Here is a 22386-nt window from a genome sequence, read left to right as displayed (position 1 = left end):
GTAGGCAACTCATAGCCCTTCTAGGCTTCAATATAGCCCCGTAGGCAACTCATAGCCCTTTTAGGCATCCATATAGCCCTGTAGGTAGAACATAACCCTGCTAGGCATATATCACATTCCTGCAGCTAACCACAATAGCCCAAAGGCAACAATAACAATCCAACAACTAAAAGTGAACAATTTAGTTATAGGCAACCTATACAAATAGCCTCTAAGTCGTGTCCAACATACGAATGTTACTACAGAATAAGAATCTCGATAAGAGAGGATTATACGCACTCGAGCAGCCAACAATCAATAATAATGGCTACAAGTATAACAACGATAACAACTCAATTACATTGCTCCTAAGCTTTAAGGAACATGCCATAGGAAGAGAATAGCCTTAACATACCTTTTTTGCTAAATTCACGTGGCCTAACGACTTTAACTCATAACTCCCTCGATACTACAACAAGGTAGGACCATAATCAACACACAAAATAAAAGATACCATGACAATACGATAAAAGAGATGTATTTCCATCGCAAATTGCTATTTGCTGCTTATAAAAGCTAGAGTCGATGAATGAAGGGTCTTACCTCGATCTTAGGTTCGTAATTCACCTCAAAACCTTCAAATATATTCGAACCCCTGCTGTCTCAACACTAAAGTGTGAAATGCTACGCAATCGATAGAACAAATTATACCACGATAATGAGCTCAACGCGTAGAACAACTTTTGTCACGGACTTAAGTCAAGAAATGGGTTTCTATGTTTTCTCTGTATATTTAGCTTAAAATGAAGAAAAAACTCGAAGAAGAAGATATATACAACTTTCCATTGACCTAGGGCCCCACCTCACGTGCTTGCTTGTGCAGTCCTACGAAAACGCAAATATCTCTCTATTTTGAAGTCGTATGAACAAATGGTTTAATGTGTTGGAAACTAGACTCGTAGACGTTCGATTCGATAGTTTGTGGGCCCCATAACTCTTTATAGATTGGGATAAAACCTCCAAGACATTTGACCCAAATTTCAGAGAAATCTTTAAGAAGGAACTTACGATAACTTCCGCCAACTTTTATTTTGCCACTTACCTAACTTCAAAACTTGCGATGCAACACTTGAACACTTAAAATAGGACATACCACATCATTCTTAATTTATTACCCACCCTCCTTGTCTTTCCATGGAGATACGAGTTAATTTAGACGTTTTGAAAAGTCGGGGTGTTACATTGCCCTTCTTCCCAAATCTCATCACACCCTTCATGGGCGATACCCGAAGCCAAACTCGATCACCCACAATGAACTCTAAGGGTTGAACCCTCTTGTCAGCATAGCTCTTCTGCCTACTCTGGGCAGTCAAGAGCCTACTCTGAATCTCACGAACACGCTCCATCCTCTCTAAGAATATCAGTACCAAGGGAGTCCACCTCCGCTGAATCAAACCATCCAATAGGTGATCTACACCGCCTACCATACAGTGCCTCAAAAGGTGCCATCCCAATGCTAGAATGATAACTCTTGTTGAAGGAGAACTCTGTCAATGGCAAGTGCTGATCCCATCTAGTACCAAAGTCGATCACGCAAGCCCGAAGCCTGTCCTTCAACACCTGAATAGTCCTCTCAGACTGACTGTCAGTCTGAGGGTGAAAAGTTGTGCTCATGTCGAGTTTAGTGCCCGAATCATGCTGTAATGCTCTCCAGAAATGAGAAGTGAATACTGAATCCCTGTTAGACACAATGGACACCGGCACTTCGTGTAACCGCACAATCTGACTAATATAAATCTAAGCCAACTTCTCCGATGTATACCTCAGTAGGACCGGGATGAAATGAGCAGACTTGGTCAGTCTGTCGACGACCACCCATATAGAATCATAACCACCCACGGTGGTAGGCAATCCAACTACGAAGTCCATAGCAATCCTCTCCCACTTCTAAGTAGGAATGGGCATCCTCTGAGTCACACCACCAGGCTTCTGGTGCTCACACTTGACCTGCTGACATGTCAAGCACCTAGCCACAAACTCTGCAATATCCCTCATCATCCCGCACCACCAATAGTTCTGACTAAGATCATGATACATCTTTGCCGCTCCGGGATGAATATAATACCTAGAATAATGAGCCTCCTCAAGAATAAATCTGATCAAATTACCAACCTTAGGCGCACATATCCGGCCCTCAATCCTCAATACACCCTCGGAGTCAATCTTAGCCTTCTTGGCTTCACTACTCATCACCTTGTCCCGGATGAGACATAACTTCCCATCCTCATACTGATGCTCTCTAATCTGCTCCATCAAAGATGAACAGGCCTCAATGAAGGCAAACACACCTCCACTCTCCTCAGAAACCCGAAATCTCACCATGCTGTCAAATAACCTCTGAACTTCCCGAACCAAAGGCCGCCTCTCAACACTGATCGCGGCAAGACTCCCCATAATAGGAGTCTTCCTACTCAAGGCATCGGCCACCACATTGGCCTTCCCGGGGTGATACAAAATGGTCATGTCGTAGTCCTTGAGCAACTCAAGCCACCTACGCTGTCTCAAGTTCAAATCCCGCTGAGTGAATATGTACTGTAGGCTCCTATGATCAGTAAATACCTCGCAATGAACACCATATAGGTAATGTCTCTACAACTTAAGCACAAATACCACAGCCGCCAACTCCAAATCATGAGTGGGGTAATTCCTCTCGTGTGCCTTCAGCTGTCTAGAGGTATAGGCTACAACCTTACCCTTCTGCATCAAAACACCTCCAAGTCCAACACCCGAAGCGTCACAATAAACAGTAAATCCAACACCCTCCTCTGGCAAAGTCAAGACAGGTACTGAAGTCAATAGGGATTTGAGCCTTTGGAAGCTCGCCTCACACTCGGATGACCAATGAAAAGGAACCGTCTGCTGAGTCAATCTGGTCAACGACGCAACTATAGTAGAGAATCACTGAACAAAACGTCGATAGTAACCCGCCAAGCCAACAAAACTTCGAATCTCGGTAGGTGATGTAGGTCTAGTCCAACCCTGAACCGCCTCAATGTTGGCCGGATCAACCCTAACTCCATCCTTAGACACCACATGCCCTAGGAAAGCCACTGACTCAAGCCAAAACTCATACTTAGACAATTTGGCATACAACTTCTCATCTCTCAACTTCTGTAGCATGGTCCTCAAATGACAAACATGATCCGCCGCGGTCTTGGAATATACCAAGATGTCATCAATAAACACAATCACGAAGGAATCCAAGTATGGGCGAAACACTCCATTCATCAACTCCATGAACGTCGCAGGGGCATTGGTGAGCCCAAATGACATCACCAAAAACTCATAATGACCATATTGTGTGCGAAAAGCTGTCTTCGCCACATCTGAAGGCTTAATCCTCAACTGATGATACCCAGATCTCAAGTCGATCTTAGAGAACAAGGCTGCCCCCTGAAGCTGATCAAACAAGTCATTAATACGGGGAAGGGGATACTTGTTCTTCATCGTTACCTTGTTCAACTGTCTATAGCCAATACACATCCTCATCGACCCATCTTTTTTCTTCACAAATAAGACCAATGCACCCCAAGGCGACACACTAGGGCGTATGAATCCTTTACTCAATAAGTCCTGAATCTGATCCTTCAACTCCTTCAACTCAGCTGGAGCCATACGATAAGGTGGAATAGATATGGGCTTGGTGCCCGACTCCAAGTTAATAGAGAAGTCAATATCACGAACAGGAGGAACACCAGGTAGATCCTCTGGAAACACATCAGGGAACTCCTGAACCATCGGAATAGACTCCATGGCCGGTGACTCAGCTCCAACATCCCAAATAAAGGCCAAATAAGATAAACAACCCCGGTCAATCATCCTCTGAGCCCGAATATGAGATATGACCCTGTTGGGATACGAACCACTAGTCCCTCTCCACTCCACTCTAGGAATACCCGGAATAGCTAAGGTGACAGTCTTAGCATAACAATCAAGAAGTGCATGATAGGGGGAAAGCCAGTCCATACCTAATATGACATCAAAGTCTAACATATCAAGAAGAATCATATCTACCCAAGTCTCATACCCCGATAAGACAACAAGACAAGATCGATATACTCGATTCACCACTAATGGTTCACCTACGGGTGTAGAGACTCTAATAGGCACAGACATACGATCACAAGTTAACTCAAGGACGGAAGCAAAATATGTAGACACATATGAGAATGTAGAACCAGGATCAAATAACACAGAAACAGGCCGATGAAAAACTGAGACGATACCTGTGATAACTGCATCAAAAGCCTCAGCCTCGGGCCTTCCAGGAAAAGCATAACACTGGGCACCTCTGCCCCCACTCTGTGAACCTGAGGCGCTACTAGCACCTCTACCTGAAGCTCGTCCGCCTCTACCAGATGCCTGTCCCCGACCCCGACCTCTAGCCGGAGGTGCTGAATCTCTCTCTGGGACCGCAGAGACAGTACGGTGTGGTCCAGACTGAGTCTGATGTGGACACTGATGAATCAAGTTGCCTGGATCACCGCAACCATAACAAAACCTCGGTGTGGATCCTGACTGTGAAGAACCCGAAGTAATGCTATAACCACTTCGACCTGAGCCTGGAGGACCTCGGGTTGCTGGTCTACCCTCGATAGCTGGTAATGAAGCATGTACTGGCCTCTGACGCTGGAAGGACCTGCCTCCCCTGTGTGGGCCCCTACCTCCTGACGAGGTACCCGAATACTGACCACATGTACGGACCCTCTTGGGCCCACCAAAATCATCCCGCTCAAGCAACTCAGCCTCTCTGGCTGCACTCACTATAGTCTGGAAAGAAGTACTCTCTCGAGATGATCTAAACACATAACTACGAATAGTGGGAGTCAAACCCCTGACAAATCTGCTAATCCGCTCAGGCTCACCCGAAATCAAAGTAGAGAAATGTCTCGACAACTGACAAAATCGAGCCTCGTAATCTACGACTGACATGCTACCCTGCACCAAACTCTCAAACCTCATACGGCTCTCCTCCTGTACACTCCAAGGGATGAAACGACCTTCGAAGGCACTAGCAAACTCACTCCACTATATGGGAGGAGATCCCGCTGGTCTCGAACTCATGAAGGTCCTCAGCCACTCCCTAGCGACACCACGTAACTGAAGGGACATAAATCAGACGCCCCTCTCATCTAACATGTGTACCGCCACCAACATCTCTCGACTCAAGGTCAAAAACTCGTGAGCATCATCAATCTTAGTACCATGAAACTGAGGTGGTTTCATCTTCTGAAACCGCTCATAGCAGACTTGGTCATCATCTGCCAAGGCCACCTCAAGGGCTGCCGGTACACCTACAACCGGTGCTGGAACCTATGGTGGCTGAACCACCAGCTCGGGAACCACTGGAATCTGATGCTGATAACTAGGGGCCTGTGCCCCAACCCTAGCCTGTAACCCCGCTGGTATACCTGCTGCACCCTGAGCAAGACACTTCAATAACCCCAACATCCTGTCGAGTCTGTCATCATGAACTGGGGTGCATGGCCCGCAGGAGCCTGCTCTGCAGCTACTTGCCTCTCTTCATGTGATATATGATCTATTTGCTCTTATATGAGGAATGAGGTTGATGTTGAGACACTGTTGGATATATCTGTTGATTATGAATTGTGTGATATAGGTTGTTGGTTCGCTGTTAGAATGAAGTTTCGGTGGCTCGGTTGGGATTGAATGGAGTTGTTTGTAGTTGCTAGTTTAGCTTAGTTTAGTGTTACTTGCGAGTACCTATTGCTTTTGGTACTCNCTGTTAGAATGAAGTTTCGGTGGTTCGGTTGGGATTGAAAGGAGTTGTTTGTAGCTGCTAGTTTAGCTTAGTTTAGTGTTACTTGCGAGTACCTGTTGCTTTTGGTACTCACCCTTGCTTCTACACAATTGTGTAGGTTAACAGCTCTATCAGATCCGGCTTATTACTCATCTTCAGATTAGAGCTTCCAGACTTACTTGAGAGGTAGCGGTTCATTCCAGACGTGCCCTCAAGTTATCTATATTTACTGTCCTGTTCTATTCTAGAACTTTACTATGAGACTTGTATATTTTATTCAGATTCTGTATTAGAGGTTTGTACATGTGACAACCAATTCTGGGGTTATGTTGAGTTTATTTAAAAACTTCCGCTTATCTTTCTATCTATTTCTTGTTTTATTAATTCTATATCATCAGGTTTTTGGGTGTTAGGCTGACGTGTCCGGTGGGGTTTGGGCACGTGCCATCACATCCGGTTTTGGGTTGTGTCAAATAGTATCAGAGCACATGAAAACAGATAGTTCACACATGGGATGAATAATGAATATGCACATGTCATCAATCACAATCATATCACGATCACATCATAGTATTACACATCATCTGTCTCAATCATAGCCTACTCATGCTCTTCTATCCCCTCAATATCAGTTATCACATGACTTTTCCAACAAATTCAAGTCACATGTAACACATTTAGCTCGTTTTATTCCCCATCTTTCATTTACAACAATTTCAATCAACAAGTAAAACCCATCCTCAATCCCCATTACTCCCCAACACAATTAGGAAAGTAGTCATGCGTAGTCTAAGAGTTTAACAAAGTTTAGAAGTCTCTTGCCTCAAAACACTTCAGCTAGTAACTCAAATCTGAGTTTTACCCTTCCGAGCACTCTCCAAATCACCACAATCTATTCATAAATGGAATCCCACAATCAATACGAATCTAACAACACCAATATCGTGAAATTTGGAGAAAAAGGGTAAAATGGTCAAAAATCTCATTTTGGAAAAAATTCTCGAAATATGGAAATTTTTAGTGAAAAATGTTCCCCAAGAAATTTAGAATCCAATAGTGGAAACCATTTCGAAATAGGAGTTGAAATGAGTTCACAAACTCAATTTTTCTATTAAATTCGGATTAGGCAAAACCCCCCAAATTTTACACTTGAAATCTCAAATTTTGATGTTAAAATCCATAAATAATCGATGGAAATCAAAGATATAAGTTGGAAATAACTTACCCAATGAATTCCTTACGAAAAACCACTTGAAATCGTTGGACCCTCGGGATTCATTCGGAATCTCGTGCACACAAACTAAATATGTACCCTCACTAAATTCGACGTTCCAGACTCAATGGAACCGTCGGAATTTGAATTCGAGGACTCCTTGACCCGAAATTCAATAAGATGCCAAGAAACTAGTTTAACGCCAAAAAAATTCGAAACTCAAACGGAGCGTCTAAAAATTCAACCAAGGCTCGTTCTAGACTTAGGATCACCTCCCAAAACCAACAGTACTCTCGAAATTTCAATCTGAGTCTCGGAACCTCATATGTTGACCAAAGTCAACTCTTTATCAAAATTTCACAGCTTTAGCAACTTAGGACCTCAATTCTTCGTTTCAACTCCGTAACTTCACACAGACCTGTTTCGACATTCTAAAACTGCCGAAATCGACGAAAATCCGATCCGAGTCTCGAAACTCCAAATGACTCGAAAAAGCACTTTTTAACCAACTTTAACTCATAAAAACTCAACTTTTTACCAACTTTTCCTCAAACCAACTTTACAACCACAAAACATGGGACTCGGGGCAACTACCGAAAGGGCAAAATAGTCATTTTCATGAAAAATTTACCAAAATGACCTTTCGGGTCATTACAAAAGGTAAAAAATATTTGAATTAATGTTGAACATGGTGCATATATAGATTTAAATCGATAGCTTGGTAATAAATAATTAGTCTTCATGGGTTTCTTACTTGTATCAAGCTTTCTGCTTTATTTTCATAAAATTAACCTAGAAAATCAAAATTATTTAAACGAGAGCATTAAAATTATTCAATTAGCAAACTAAAATCTTTGTGTATCTAAACTAGTTAGACAAAGATAATAAATTAAATCTTTAGACATCTCTTGACAATAATGAGATCCAATATTTCGATTATTAGATGAATTAATGAGTCAGAGAAAACTGAAACAAGATAAAAAGAAATAATTATTGAACATAGTCAATTTTGAATGAGCGAACATATAATAATTATCATTACTTTTGAATTTAAATGAACTTTCGTCCGTAAAAAAATACTGATTATCAGGGTTTGAGTACAATATAAATCTAGAAAAGGAAAAAAAGAATCAAAAGATAGTAAATGGAGGTGGAGGGTCGGGGTTTAGAAAAAAATAATTTAAAGATAGGCAAAAGAAAAAAAATTCTTTTAATTTTTTAGTTCTTGCATGAATGTGCTTATTTTAAAAAATCGTGATGATGTTCTTAAGATGACTGATTGAAGCATATTTTAATTTTGAATTGTACGAGATTTTGATTAAACTTTTCATTTTTTTTCTTACAATTTCATAGTCTAATAGTTCGGAGTTGTTAAATATTTGATCGAGAATTAAGTTTGTATCTTTTCTAAAATATATAGGCCTAAAACTACTCATGAATATAATTAAGGAATCACTTTAAATCATCATAATATTTAACTCTCCCCGTATATAAAATTTCAACTATCTTTTTTAGGACGTTATCTTTTTTTAATTATTTGGAAGGAGGTCCTATGATTTGTTGTATCAAATTGGTGGAAACATTAATTAGCTTAAAGACATATATTTTAAATATAAGCTTGTGGTTTACTTTTCTTTTGTATGTTGTATATCAAATAATAAGAGGTACATTCAAAATTTTACCTAAATATCAATCCTTATAATAAAAAATATTTTGTTCGGATAAATCTGCGATGTTGTGCATAGATCAAATTATTTTTTGGATTGGATTTCACTTGACTGTTTATGATTCCATTGCGTGGTGAAAATTAATTAGATTCTACTAATTTTCTTTTTATTTGTATTTACCTAAAATTGTGTGTTAGATATTATTGAATTTGTTAGTTAAATTTGCAATTACTGTTACCGTTAAATGATTTTTTACGAACTTGCCTCCTTTGTTCTAGTACTAATATGTGACTTGATTTTTAAAGATGCGTGAAAATTAATTATGAAATTGTTATGGCACCATTGGTTGCTGAGATTAACTAATTTTTAATTTGTAGTTCATTTGATTTAATAGTAAAATATTTATTTAAAATATCTTAATATTTTTTAGTCTTTTAGTGAAGTGATAAATTTAGTGAACTAAACATCATTTTCTTTGTTTGATTGACTTTAAATATATAACTAATGTAGCAATGAATTTAAATCATGTAAAAAAATATATTTCAATAAAGAGCAATGGTGGTACAACAAGAATTTTCATAGACAAATTTATGATGATTCTCCTAGCTTGGCTACTAAATCAATAATCTTGTAATATGCAATCTCCATAGGAATATTCATTGCCAAGACTACTTTTACGCTTCTATTGTCTTCAACATTTCGATTAAGTTTACTTGAATTTGATGTACTTGAGCTGAGGGTCTTTCGGAAACAGCCTCTCTACCTCCACGAGGTGGCAAGATCTGCGTAACCTCTACCCTCCCCAGACCCCACCTAGTGAGATTTCACTGGGTATGTTGTTGTTGTTGTTGTTGTTGTTTAACCACTTTTGACACTGCAAAAGAAAAATGCTGGATAAAGTTAATAATCAATTTACTAGAACATTTCATGAATTCATACGTGGTAAAATTTAAATTAACTTCTGCCGTCAATTGGTCACAGCCTGGAGGAAACTTTTTGTGAAGTTAATGACGTTCTTCGATAGTAGCAGAGCTAGTTGTTCTATCCATCAATTCACTCAGCAAAACATATTCTAAGAATATCCTTTACCTTTTAAAATCCACTGCTTTTTCTGCTTTCTTAATCTCACTGAAAGTTGAAAATAGCATAACATTGAAAATAACATAACATTGAAAATAGCATAACATTAATTATGTTAAATACATATATTTTAAATATAAGCTTGTGGTGTACATTTCTTTTGTATGTTGTATATCAATAATAAGAGGTACATTCAAAACTTTACCCAAATATCAATCCTAATAGTTAAAATTTTTTTGCTCGGATAAATCTGCGATGTTATCCATAGATCAAATTATTTCGTGGATTGGATTTCAGTTGACTGTCAACGATTCCATTGCGTGGTGAAAATTAATTAGATTCTACTAATTTTCTTTTTATTTGTATTTACCTAAAATTGAGTGTTAGAAATTATTGAATTTGTTAGTTAAATTTGCAATTACTGTTACCGTTAAATGATATTTTACGAACCTACATCCTTTGTTCTAGTATGAATATGTGACTTGATTTTTGAAGATTCGTGAAAATTAATTATGAAATAGTAATGGCACCATTGGTTGCCGAGATTGACTAATTTTTAATTTGTAGTTCATTTGATTTAATAGTAAAATATTTATTTAAAATATCTTAATATTTTAGTCTTTTAGGTGAGTGATAAATTTACTGAACACAAGATCATTTTCTTTGTTAATGTAATGACCCTAAAGGTCATTTTTGGAAATTTTCATAAAATGACCGTTTTACCCCTCCCGATAGTTGCCCCGAGTCCTAATTGTTGTATTTTCGAAGTTGGTTTGAAGGAAAATTGATGAAAAGTTGAGTTTTTGGAAAGTTGAGTTTTTAAGAGTTAAAGTTTGGTTAAAAGTGCTATTTCGAGTCATTTGGAGTTTCGAGACTCGAATCGGATTTTCGTCGATTCCAGCAGTTTTAGAATGTCGAAACGGGTCTATGAGAATTTACGGAGTCGAATTTGGAGTTAAAACGAAGATTTGAGGTCCTAAGTTGCAAAAATTGTGAAATTTTGATCAAGAGTTGACTTTGGTCAACAAACGAGGTTCCGGTGCTCGAAATGGAATTCCGAGGGCACCGTTGGATTCAGGGGGTGATTCTAAGTCTAGAATGAGTCTTGGTTGAATTTTTAGAGGCCCCGAGTGCGTTTCGAGTTTTTGAGCCTAAAGTTAGTTTCTTGACGCCTTATCGGATACCGGGTCAAGGAGACCTCGAATTCAAATTCCGACGATTTCATTGAGTCCGAAATGTCATTTTCAAGCTAGTAGCATATTTGGTTTGTGTTCGGGAAGTGCCAAATGAGTTTTGGGTGAGCTTTTAAGCTTCTTGGATGCTTTGACACTATTTCAGCAAATTGTGGCAACTAAAGGGTTCATTATTAGTTTTAAAGGTCGAAAAATTATTCCGAAGGTTCTGAAATTTTGAGCATGAATTATAGGACTTATCTGCAAATTTTGGTGCATTTTCGCTAACCCGAGATTGGACTTTTATCGCAAATAAGAAATAATTGTTTACCGAGTAGAAATGATATTTGACTGGGCAAACGAGCATGAAATTGAGCTCCGATTGAACGAGCAGGTCCGTATCATTATTTAAGACATTTACAAAAAAGAATCGGGTCATTTCACTATCGTATGAGGAAATTACGGCCTTTTTAGTGAAAGATTAACTGCTGTTTTTCTGGTGCATAACAGCCATGTACTGTTATAAAAATCTCAGACTGTGTTCATTTGGTATTTTGAGCATATCGGGAGTTCTAGAGATCGGAATGGAGTGATTCTTACGGGTTTCTTCTTGAATTAATATGAGGGTTAGTATTCAATCTTCAATTCGACATTTTCTCATAATTTCTTTATCTGGTTTTTTTTCCTATCCGTAAATCTCTTGGGAAAAATTGGGGTTTTATCGATTTGGACTCCCTTTTTGATGAAAAAGGTATATTTACGATCCTTATGTTATGGGTAAACTGATTTTAACATAAAATTATTGATTCATCGATTATTTTCATCATATTAACCGCGTACAATTTGGACTTTCCCGGTAAAGTTAAAGTTTGATAAATTGAGAATTTCAAGGTCGATCTTAACTCCGTTTTTGATGAAATTTCATATTTGAACTTATCTAAGCATGGGTAAGATGTTTTTCAAGAGATATTTCATTTTCGAGTCGGGGTTTCGGATCCGAATATTTTAGGCTTCTTCAAGAACGTGGATTTTCCTTCAAATTGAGTTTGTGAATTGATTTCAACTCCGTTTTCAAATTGGTTTTCACCATTAGCTTCCAAATACTTTAAGGATCATTTTACATCAAAAATTTCCAGATTTGGGTATCGTTTTCCGGTATGAGACTTTTGGACCGTTTTGCCCTTTTTCCCTAAATTTCTTGATTTTGGTGTCATTGGACTCGAATTGTGATTGTGAATAATTGTTTGAATAGATTATCGTGATCCGGATTATACTCGGAAAGGAAAGGCTCAAGTCAAGTAACTTTTGGAGTTCGTTTTAAGGCAAGTGGCTTCCAAACTTTGTAAAACTCTTAGACTACGCATGACTACTTTCCTAATTGTGTTGGGGAGTAATGGGGATTGAGGATGAGTTTTATTTGTTGATTGAAATTGTTGTAAATGAAAGATGGGGAATAAAACGAGCTAAATGTGTTATATGTGACTTGAATTTGTTGAATAAGTCATGTGATAACTGATATTGAGGGGATAGAAGAGCATGAGTAGGCTATGATTGATACAGACATTGATGTTGAGACAGATGATGTGTAATACTATGATGTGGTCGTGATATGGTTGTGATTGAGACAGATGATGTGTAATACTATGATGTGGTCGTGATATGGTTGTGATTGAGACAGATGATGTGTAATACTATGATGTGGTCGTGATATGGTTGTGATTGAGACAGATGATGTGTAATACTATGATGTGGTCGTGATATGGTTGTGATTGAGACAGATGATGTGTAATACTATGATGTGGTCGTGATATGGTTGTGATTGAGACAGATGATGTGTAATACTATGATGTGGTCGTGATATGGTTGTGATTGAGACAGATGATGTGTAATACTATGATGTGGTCGTGATATGGTTGTGATTGAGACAGATGATGTGTAATACTATGATGTGGTCGTGATATGGTTGTGATTGAGACAGATGATGTGTAATACTATGATGTGGTCGTGATATGGTTGTGATTGAGACAGATGATGTGTAATACTATGATGTGGTCGTGATATGGTTGTGATTGAGACAGATGATGTGTAATACTATGATGTGGTCGTGATATGGTTGTGATTGAGACAGATGATGTGTAATACTATGATGTGGTCGTGATATGGTTGTGATTGAGACAGATGATGTGTAATACTATGATGTGGTCGTGATATGGTTGTGATTGAGACAGATGATGTGTAATACTATGATGTGGTCGTGATATGGTTGTGATTGAGACAGATGATGTGTAATACTATGATGTGGTCGTGATATGGTTGTGATTGAGACAGATGATGTGTAATACTATGATGTGGTCGTGATATGGTTGTGATTGAGACAGACGATGTGTAATACTATGATGTGGTCGTGATATGGTTGTGATTGAGACAGATGATGTGTAATACTATGATGTGGTCGTGATATGGTTGTGATTGAGACAGATGATGTGTAATACTATGATGTGGTCGTGATATGGTTGTGATTGAGACAGATGATGTGTAATACTATGATGTGATCGTGATATGATTGTGATTGATGACATGTGCATATTCATTATTCATCCCATGTGTGAACTATCTGTTGCATGAGTTCTGAGACACTGATATGAGGATGGATGGATATGAGACACAGTTGAGACTAGCTCCGGCTAGAGATATATGAGATGGACTAGCTCCGGCTAGCGATTTGGATGCCGATGGGATCTGGTTCCGGCGGTGATACATGGTCCATGTGTGGCCCCCATGGGTTCTGATTTGAGTATTCAGCGCGGACTGATTACGTCAACAGATGTGTATCGTAGGACAGACATGCATCACGACTACATGACATCATTATTGCATTTTGCATCGCATTTGCCTTATCTTTGTCTGTGATGTGTGGATTGTATCGGTTTACCCTTCTTATGTGGAATTTGATCTACTTGCTCTTATTTGTTGATCTGAGGTTGATGAGGATATACTGTTGGTTCTGGCTGTTGAATATGATCTGTTTAGTATAGGTTGGTTGGTTTGCTGTTAGATTGAAGTTTCGGTGGTTCGGTTGGGATTGAAAGGAGTTGTTTGTAGCTGCTAGTTTTGCTTAGTTTAGAGTTACTTGCGAGTACCTGTGGTTTTCGGTACTCACCCTTGCTTCTACACAATTGTGTAGGTTGACAGCTCTCTCAGATTCGGCTTAGTATTTTCTTTAGCAGATTGAGCTTCGGGACATACTCGAGAGGTAGCGGTTCATTCCAGACGTTCCCTTGAGTTATCTTTACTTTCAGTTTTGTTCTATTCGAGAACTATACTCTGAGACTTGTATATTTTTATTCAAATTCTGTATTTAGAGGTTTGTACATGTGACAACCAAATTCTGGGTAATGTTGAGTATTAATTAAAGTCTTCCGCTTATTTATTATCTTTTATTCTCGTATTTCTACTTCTCTATCGTTGTGGTTGGGTTAGGCTGACGTGTCCGGTGGGAAATGGACACGTGCCATCACATCCGAATTTGAGGTGTGATAGTTTGATTGACTTTAAATATATAAGTAACGTAGCAATGAATTAAAATAATGTAAAAAAAAATTATTTCAATAAAGAGCAATGGTAGTACAACTAGAATTTTCACAGATACTGCAAAATAAAAAGTCTGGATAAAGTTAATAATCAATTTACTAGAACATTTCATGAATTCATACGTGGTAAAATTTAAATTAATCTCTGCCATCAATTGGTCACAGTCTGCAAGAAACTTTTTGTGAAGTTCATGACGTTCTTCGATAGTAGCAGAGCTAGTTGTTCTCTCGATCAATTCACTCAGCAAATCATATTCTAAGAAGATCCTTTTCCTTTTAAAATCCACTTCTTTTCCTGCTTTCTTAATCTCACTGAAAATTAAAAATAGCATAACATGTCAAGGTGGTTATAAAAAAAGACATAAAAAAAGAAGAAATAAAAAGGACATCGAATAGAAACTCACCTGAGAAGCTCTAGTTTTGGAGAATTCATCGGTAAATGATATTTTGTGAAATTTGTGAATAAAGAGAGAAATTGATGTACAAATGAACTAAATGTGCTTCCTACTTGTAGATAGTTGTCTGCTTGTGCAAGCTTACCTATGTGTAAGTTTTTTCAATTGTATGATTATCCAACTACATTCTTATCCAATTGCAAGCATATCAAAGAAATTATGGAATGAATATCCTCACTATGGTATATTTATCATAATTTCATAATGGTTTTTTGAAAAATAATATTTGAATGTCACAATGTATTAGAAAGTTGATAAATTTTCTGAGATTATCTTAGGGTAGAAAATGGTAAGAAATTGATTTTATTGCTCAATTTAATGAGATGAATAGAATTTGAATTCATTCTAAATAGGCTATTGTTCTTACATAAGAAATAATTAAATTATATTAATTATTATTTAGAAGTTTATTATTTAATAGTTAATTTTCTAAACAAGGGTAACCACGTCGATTCTATGATAGTCATTTTTAGTTATTTGAAAATCAAAGTATTAGATTAAAAAGATGACTTTGTCAAATAATAAACAAAAATAATTTTTGATTGTGACATTTGTTTCCTCAATAACTTTTCGATAGTTACAAAAAATTCGTGTCTTTCCTTAAAGCATGTAGCAGATAAGGTAAGCTTGATAAAGTTAAAGAATAGGGTTTAGATATTACTCAGTTAGAAATCTTATTGTGACTAAGAGAGAGTATGCAACTTATATTTTTCTTAAAAGAAAGGTAAAAAATATTTGAACTAATGTTGAACATGGTGCATATGTAGATTTAAATCGATAGCTTGGTAATAAATAATTAGTCTTCATGGGTTTCTTACTTGTATCAAGCTTTCTGCTTTATTTTCATAAAATTAACCTAGAAAATCAAAATTACCAAAACGAGAGCATTAAAATTCTTCAATTAGAAAATTAAAATCTTTGTGTATCTAAATTAGTTGGACAAAGATAATAAATTAAATCTTTAGATATCTCTTGACAATAATGAGATCCAATACTTCCATTATTAGATAAATTAACGAGTTAGAGAAAACTGAAACAAGATAAAAAGAAATAATTATTGAACATAGTCAATTTTGAATGAGCGAACATATAATAATTATCATTACTTTTGAATTTAAATGAACTCTCGTCCTTGAATAAATACTGATTATCAGGGTTTGAGCACAATATAAATCTAGAATAGAAAAAAAAGAATCAAAAGATAGTAAATGGAGGTGGATGGTGGGGGTTTAGAAAAAATAATTGAAAGATAGGCATAAAGAAAAAAAATTCTTTTAATTTTCTAGTTCTTGCATGAATATACTTACTTTGAAAAATCGTGATGATGTTCTTAATACGACTGATTGAAGCATATTTTAATTTTGAAGTGTACGAGATTTTGATTAGACTTTTCAAGTATTTTCATTTTTTTTCTTACAATTTCATAGTCTAATAGTTCGGAGTTGTTAAATATTTGATCGAGAATTAAGTTTGTATCTGTTCTAAAATATGTAGGCCCAAAACTACTCATTAATATAATTAAGGAATCACTTTAAATCATCATAATATTTAAGTCTCCACGTAGATAAAATTTCAACTATCTTTTTTAGGACGTTATCTTTTTTTAATTTTTTGGAAGGAGGTCTAATTATTTGTTGTATCAAATTGGTGGAAACATTAATTAGGTTAAAGACATATATTTTTAATATAAGCTTGTGGTTTACTTTTCTTTTGTATGTTGTATATCAATAATAAGAGGTTCATTCAAAATTTTACCTAAATTTCAATCTTAATAATAAAAAATATTTTGTTCGGATAAATCTGCGATGCTGTCCATAGATCAAATTATTTCGCGGATTGGATTTCAATTGACTGTCTACGATTCCATTGCGTGGTAAAACATAATTAGATTCAGCTAATTTTCTTTTTATTTATATTTACCTAAAATTGTGTGTTAGATATTATTGAATTTGTTAGTTAAATTTGCAATTACTGTTACCGTTAAATGATTTTTTACAAATCTGCCTCCTTTGTTCTATGTCACGCCCCGAGCCTACACCCTGTGCGGGACTGGCACTCGGAGACCATTTCTGGCCCCAAGCGAACTTTTGGTCTGACTTACTTAACTCAGCGGAAGACTTAGCTCAATGAAACAGTCTCAAATAATAACTAAAAAAATAATAAGTTGGCCAAAATGGCACTTAGGTCTTAAACAACATCTGAAGGATAAAAAAAGACATCTGAACTAGTAACTATCTGACTGTCTATGAAGCCTCTAAAATACTGAGATGGATGTTGGGACACACCCCACAACATCCTAATAAATGAAAGACTGAAAGCGAATAAAAGAGTCCTCCGGCATGCAAGGAGGCTCACCACTGACTCTGAGCTGCTCAACTGGATTAACGAGGTGCTGGGTGCTGATCCTGGTTACCTGCGTCTGCATCATAATAAGATGCAGGCCAACTGGCATCAGTACATTGAATGTACGAGTATGCGAGTTGGAATGCTAAACCACACATAAGCAAGAAGGAATCTGAAAGAAACTGAATAACTTACCTGGCTCAACTCAACTCAACCTGATTGACTCAATTCAATCTAAAGTAATTTAAAGCAAGTGCAATATAAAGAAAAGTTGTTTAAAACATACTATAAACTCTGTGTGTATGCAAAGATACAATAAATCTGAGATGTATGTAGAAATATAAATGAACTGATGTATATAAAAATACAATAACTGTTGTGGGAGTTTCGCTAACCGACAACCATCACATAAGAGCTATAGTGATGATACATCGATCAACCTCACGCTGCCAGCGCATCCTATACCTGGCCAAAGGTATAGGACTTGAACTGCCTAATGGATCCACTAGTCTATTTCGAAAGGGGTTCATCTAAAAAGTATGACCCATTTCTACCCATGATGGCTACATGGTTTTATGGAGACGTGAGTTATCTGAACTCAATCCCACCCCCAATTCGGTGCTCAATACTACTTCCAAAATATATTAGCTCTTATGTTTTAAAAACATACTTCTTCTATGATTTGAGATTAGTGCTCAAAAACATAGCTCAACGGCTATCTTGGAAATCTCAGTTTTCCTGCTTACTTCATTTAAGAAAAGCTATTACTCTTTTCTGAAAACTAGCCCCAAGGCTCTTTGGATATCTCAGTTTCCGTTCTTATTTAAATGTGAAAACATTTTAAATCTCTTTGGGATTACTTAGTTCTCATATACTTTTGAAGAAATGAACTTCAAACTTTACTCTTAACTGAACTTGAACTTTAAGTCTTAAAACAAAGTTAAAACATTTGGAAAACTCTAAGAACTCATCTTGACTTGACTCTTACTTCTCTTGACTTTGATCTTAACTTTCCTTGAATTGGATTATAGATTCAAGGTTCATGATCTCATGTTTATGGATGATTTCATGATGTTTAGATGTATTTTAGAATGTTAGAATTGACTATGATAGGTACATCACTTAGGAACACATACGAGAAGGTGAGGAACAAATGGGGAGAACTGGCGTCCCTGGCGCTCTGGCTGGGGCGACGCGCCAGAGGCCAAACCTCAGGGAACATTTTGGGGCATGCTGAGAGGCGCGACGCCCCAACCNCAAGGTTCATGATCTCATGTTTATGGATGATTTCATGATGTTTAGATGTATTTTAGAATGTTAGAATCGACTAGGATAGGTACATCACTTAGGAACACATACGAGAAGGTGGGGAACGAATGGGGAGAACTGGAATCCCTGGCGCTCTGGCTGGGGTGATGCGCCAGAGGCCAAACCTCAGAGAACATTTTGGGGCATGCTGAGAGGCGCGACGCCCCAACCCCTGTACCCAGGTGTTCTCGACTTTTCTCCTCCGTTTTTCATCTCTAAACCCTCCAAACTTCCATGGTACTTTCCTCAAACCCCTAGGATCAATTGTACCCTCAATATACAACCAATCTAACTCGCAAAACAACCCGGAAACATGAATCAATCCACCCCCCCAAGCATCAACAATTCAACCAACAAGAATTCTACAATTTGTTCTTCAAGAACCTCACTTTTCAACATGTAAACAACTCCAAACCAAAGGATTGAAACACGTTGGTATGTGGGTGAACTAACCCAACACAGAAATATCTCACATACTTTAATAGGGATCATTCCCGACGAATTCCACTCGCAATCTTGAATGATCTTGGCTAATTCTTGCCTTCTTCTCCCGTTCTTTCTTTCTTTCTCTCTTCTCCAAGCCCTAAGCGTATTCTAACTTTTCAAAACTGAATTAAGTTCTGTTTTTACCCCTACAAATCCCTAAAAACGAATTAGGAAATTAATTAGAGAAAAGACTACTTTGCCCTCCCCTAAATCCGGATTGAAACTTTCCTCGATCCAACAACCCAACTTCCGGAAGACATATCTCACTCATACGATGCCGGAATTTTGCAAACTCAACGGCATTGGAAATATATCTCCAAGGTATTTCCAATCATATCAAGAATTGCTCCTAACTCATCCAGAGCTAGTAGGTATGGCCATTTGAAAATGGCCAAAACTCACTTTCTTAACTTGGATAAAATTTCCAGATTTCCTTATTCTTTCAAAAATTCAGTATTTTCAGATTTTAAACTCTTTCTAGTCGTTTCTAGGTACGAGATGTTACATTATAATACTAATATGTGACTTGATTTTTGAAGATGCGTGTAAATTAATTATGAATTAGTTATGGCACCATTGGTTGTTGAGATTGACTAATTTTTAATTTGTAGTTCATTTTATTTAATAGTGAAATATTTATTTAAAATATCTTAATATTTTTTAGTCTTTTAGGTAAGTGATAAATTTACTGAACAAAATATCATTTTCTTTGCTTGATTGACTTTAAATATATTACTAATGTAGCAATGAATTAAAATCATGTAAAAATAAAAAAAATATTTCAATAAAGAGCAATGGTAGTACAACTAGAATTTTCACTAACAAAATTATGATGTTTCTCCTAGATTGGCTACTAAATCAATTATCTTGTAATATGCAATCTCCATAGGAATATTCATTGCCAAGACTACTTTTAAGCTTCCATTGTCTTCGAAATTTCGATCAAGTTTTACCACTTTTGACACTGCAAAAGAAAAAGGCTAGATAAAATTAATAATCAATTTACTAGAACATTTCATGAATTCATACATGGAAAAATTTAAATTAACCTCTGCCGTCAATTGGTCACAGTGTGCAAGAAACTTTTTGTGAACTTCATGACGTTCTTCGATAGTAGCAGAGCTAGTTGTTCTCTCCACCAATTCACTCAGCAAATCATATTCTAAGAAGATCCTTTTCGTTTTAAAATCCACTGCTTTTCCTGCTTTCTTAATCTCGCTGAAAATTGAAAAATAGCATAACATGTCAAGGTGGTTATAAAAAAAGACAAAAAAGAAGAAATAAAAAGGATATCGAATAGAAACTCACCTGAGAAGCTCTAGTTTTGGAGAATTCATTGGTAAATGATATTTTGTGAAATTTATGAATAAAGAGAGTAATTGATGTACAACTGAACTGAATGTGCTTCCTACTTATAGATAGTTGTCTGTTTGTGCAAGCTTACCTATCTGTAAGTTTATTCAATTGTAAGAATATCCAACTACATTCTTATCCAATTGCAAGCATATCTAAGAAATTATGGAATGAATATCCTCACTATGGTATGTTTATAATAATTTCATAATGTTTTATAAAAAAATAATATTTGAATGTCACAATGTATTGGAAAGTTAATAAATTTTCTGAGATTATCATAGGGTAGAAAATGGTAAGAAATTGATTTTATTGCTCAATTTAATGAGATGAATAGAATTTGAATTCATTCTAAATAGGCTCTTGTTCTTACATAACAAATAATTAAATTATATTAATTCTTATTTATAGGTTTATTATTTAATAGTTAATTTTCTAAATAAGGGTAACCACGTAGATTCTATGAAAGTCATTTTTAGTTATTTGAAAATCAAAGTATTAGACTAAAAAGATGACTTTGTCAAATAATAAACAAAAATAATTTTTGATTGTGACATTTGCTTCCTCAATAACTTTTCGATAGTTACAAAAAAATTGTGTCTTTCCTTAAAGCATGTAGCAAAAAAGGTAAACTTGATAAAGTTAAAGAATAAGGTTTCATATATTACTCAGTTATAAATCTTATTGTGACTAAGAGAGTGTATGCGACTAATATTTTTCTAAAAAGAAAGGTAAAAAATATTTGAATTAATGTTGAACATGGTGCATATATAGATTTAAATCGATAGCTTGGTAATAAATAATTAGTCTTCATGGGTTTCTTACTTGTATCAAGCTTTCTGCTTTATTTTAATAATATTAACCAAGAAATTCAAAATTACCAAAATGAGAGCTTTAAAATTCTTCAATTAGCAAACTAAAATCTTTGTGTATCTAAACTAGTTAGACAAAGATAATCAATTAAATATTTTTACATTTCTTGACAATAATGAGATCCAATACTTCCATTATTAGATGAATTAACGAGTCGGAGAAAACTGAAACATGATAAAAAGAAATATTTATTGAACATAGTCAATTTTTAATGAGCGAGCATATAATAGTTATTATTCCTTTTTGATTTAAATGAACTCTCGTCCATGAATAAATACTATTTATCAGGGTTTGAGCCCAAAATAAATCTAGAAAAGGAAAAAAAGAATCAAATGATAGTAAATGGAGTGGGGAGGGTGGGTGGGTTAGAAATAATAATTGAAAGATAGGAATAAAGAAAAAAAATTCTTTTAACTTTTTAGTTCTTACATGAATGTACTTATTTTAAAAAATCGCGATGATGTTTTTAATATGACTAATTGAAGCAGATTTTAATTTTGAAGTGTACGAGATTTTGATTTGACTTTTGAGGTCTGTTCATTTTTTTCTTACAATTTCATAATCTAATAGTCCGGAGTCGTTAAATATTTGATCGATAATTAAGTTTGTATCTTTTCTAAAACATATAGGCCTAAATCTACTCATTAATATAATTAAGGAATCACTTTAAATCATCATAATATTTAAGTCTCCACGTAGATAAAATTTCAACTATCTTTTTTAGGATGTTATTTTTTTTTAATTATTTAGAAGGAGGTCTAATGATTTGTTGTATCAAATTGGTGTAAACATTAATTAGGTTAAAGATATATATCTCAAATATGAGCTTGTGGTTTACTTTTCTTTTGTATGTTGTATCAATAATAAGAGGTACATTCAAAATTTTACCTAAATATCAATCCTAATAATAAATAATATTTTGTTCGGATAAATCTGCGATTCTGTCCATAGATCAAATTATTTCTTGGATTGGATTTTATTTGACTGTATACGGTTCCATTGCATGGTGAAAAAATAATTAGATTCTGCTAATTTTCTTTTTATTT

At 36.0% G+C, this 22386-nt stretch overlaps 1 protein-coding gene across 1 annotated transcript; it reads right to left on the bottom strand.

The window, feature by feature from the left end:
* Window positions 1–1926: 1926 nt before the first annotated feature.
* Window positions 1927–20451, bottom strand: LOC125845686 (uncharacterized). The gene is made up of 7 exons (XM_049525227.1): window positions 20423–20451; window positions 20164–20332; window positions 5185–5352; window positions 3559–5067; window positions 3131–3438; window positions 2650–2908; window positions 1927–2556 (listed from the first exon to the last, which is right to left on the bottom strand). Exons 1-7 carry the CDS (start codon window positions 20449–20451, stop codon window positions 1927–1929), a joined length of 3072 nt encoding a protein of 1023 aa, XP_049381184.1.
* Window positions 20452–22386: the final 1935 nt, after the last annotated feature.

This window comes from Solanum stenotomum, chromosome 11 (genome assembly GCF_019186545.1).
Source record: "Solanum stenotomum isolate F172 chromosome 11, ASM1918654v1, whole genome shotgun sequence".
In the NCBI taxonomy this organism is placed as follows: domain Eukaryota; kingdom Viridiplantae; phylum Streptophyta; class Magnoliopsida; order Solanales; family Solanaceae; genus Solanum; species Solanum stenotomum.
Note: the sequence above shows the minus strand (reverse complement) of the source record. Positions and strands in the feature narration are given on the sequence as shown.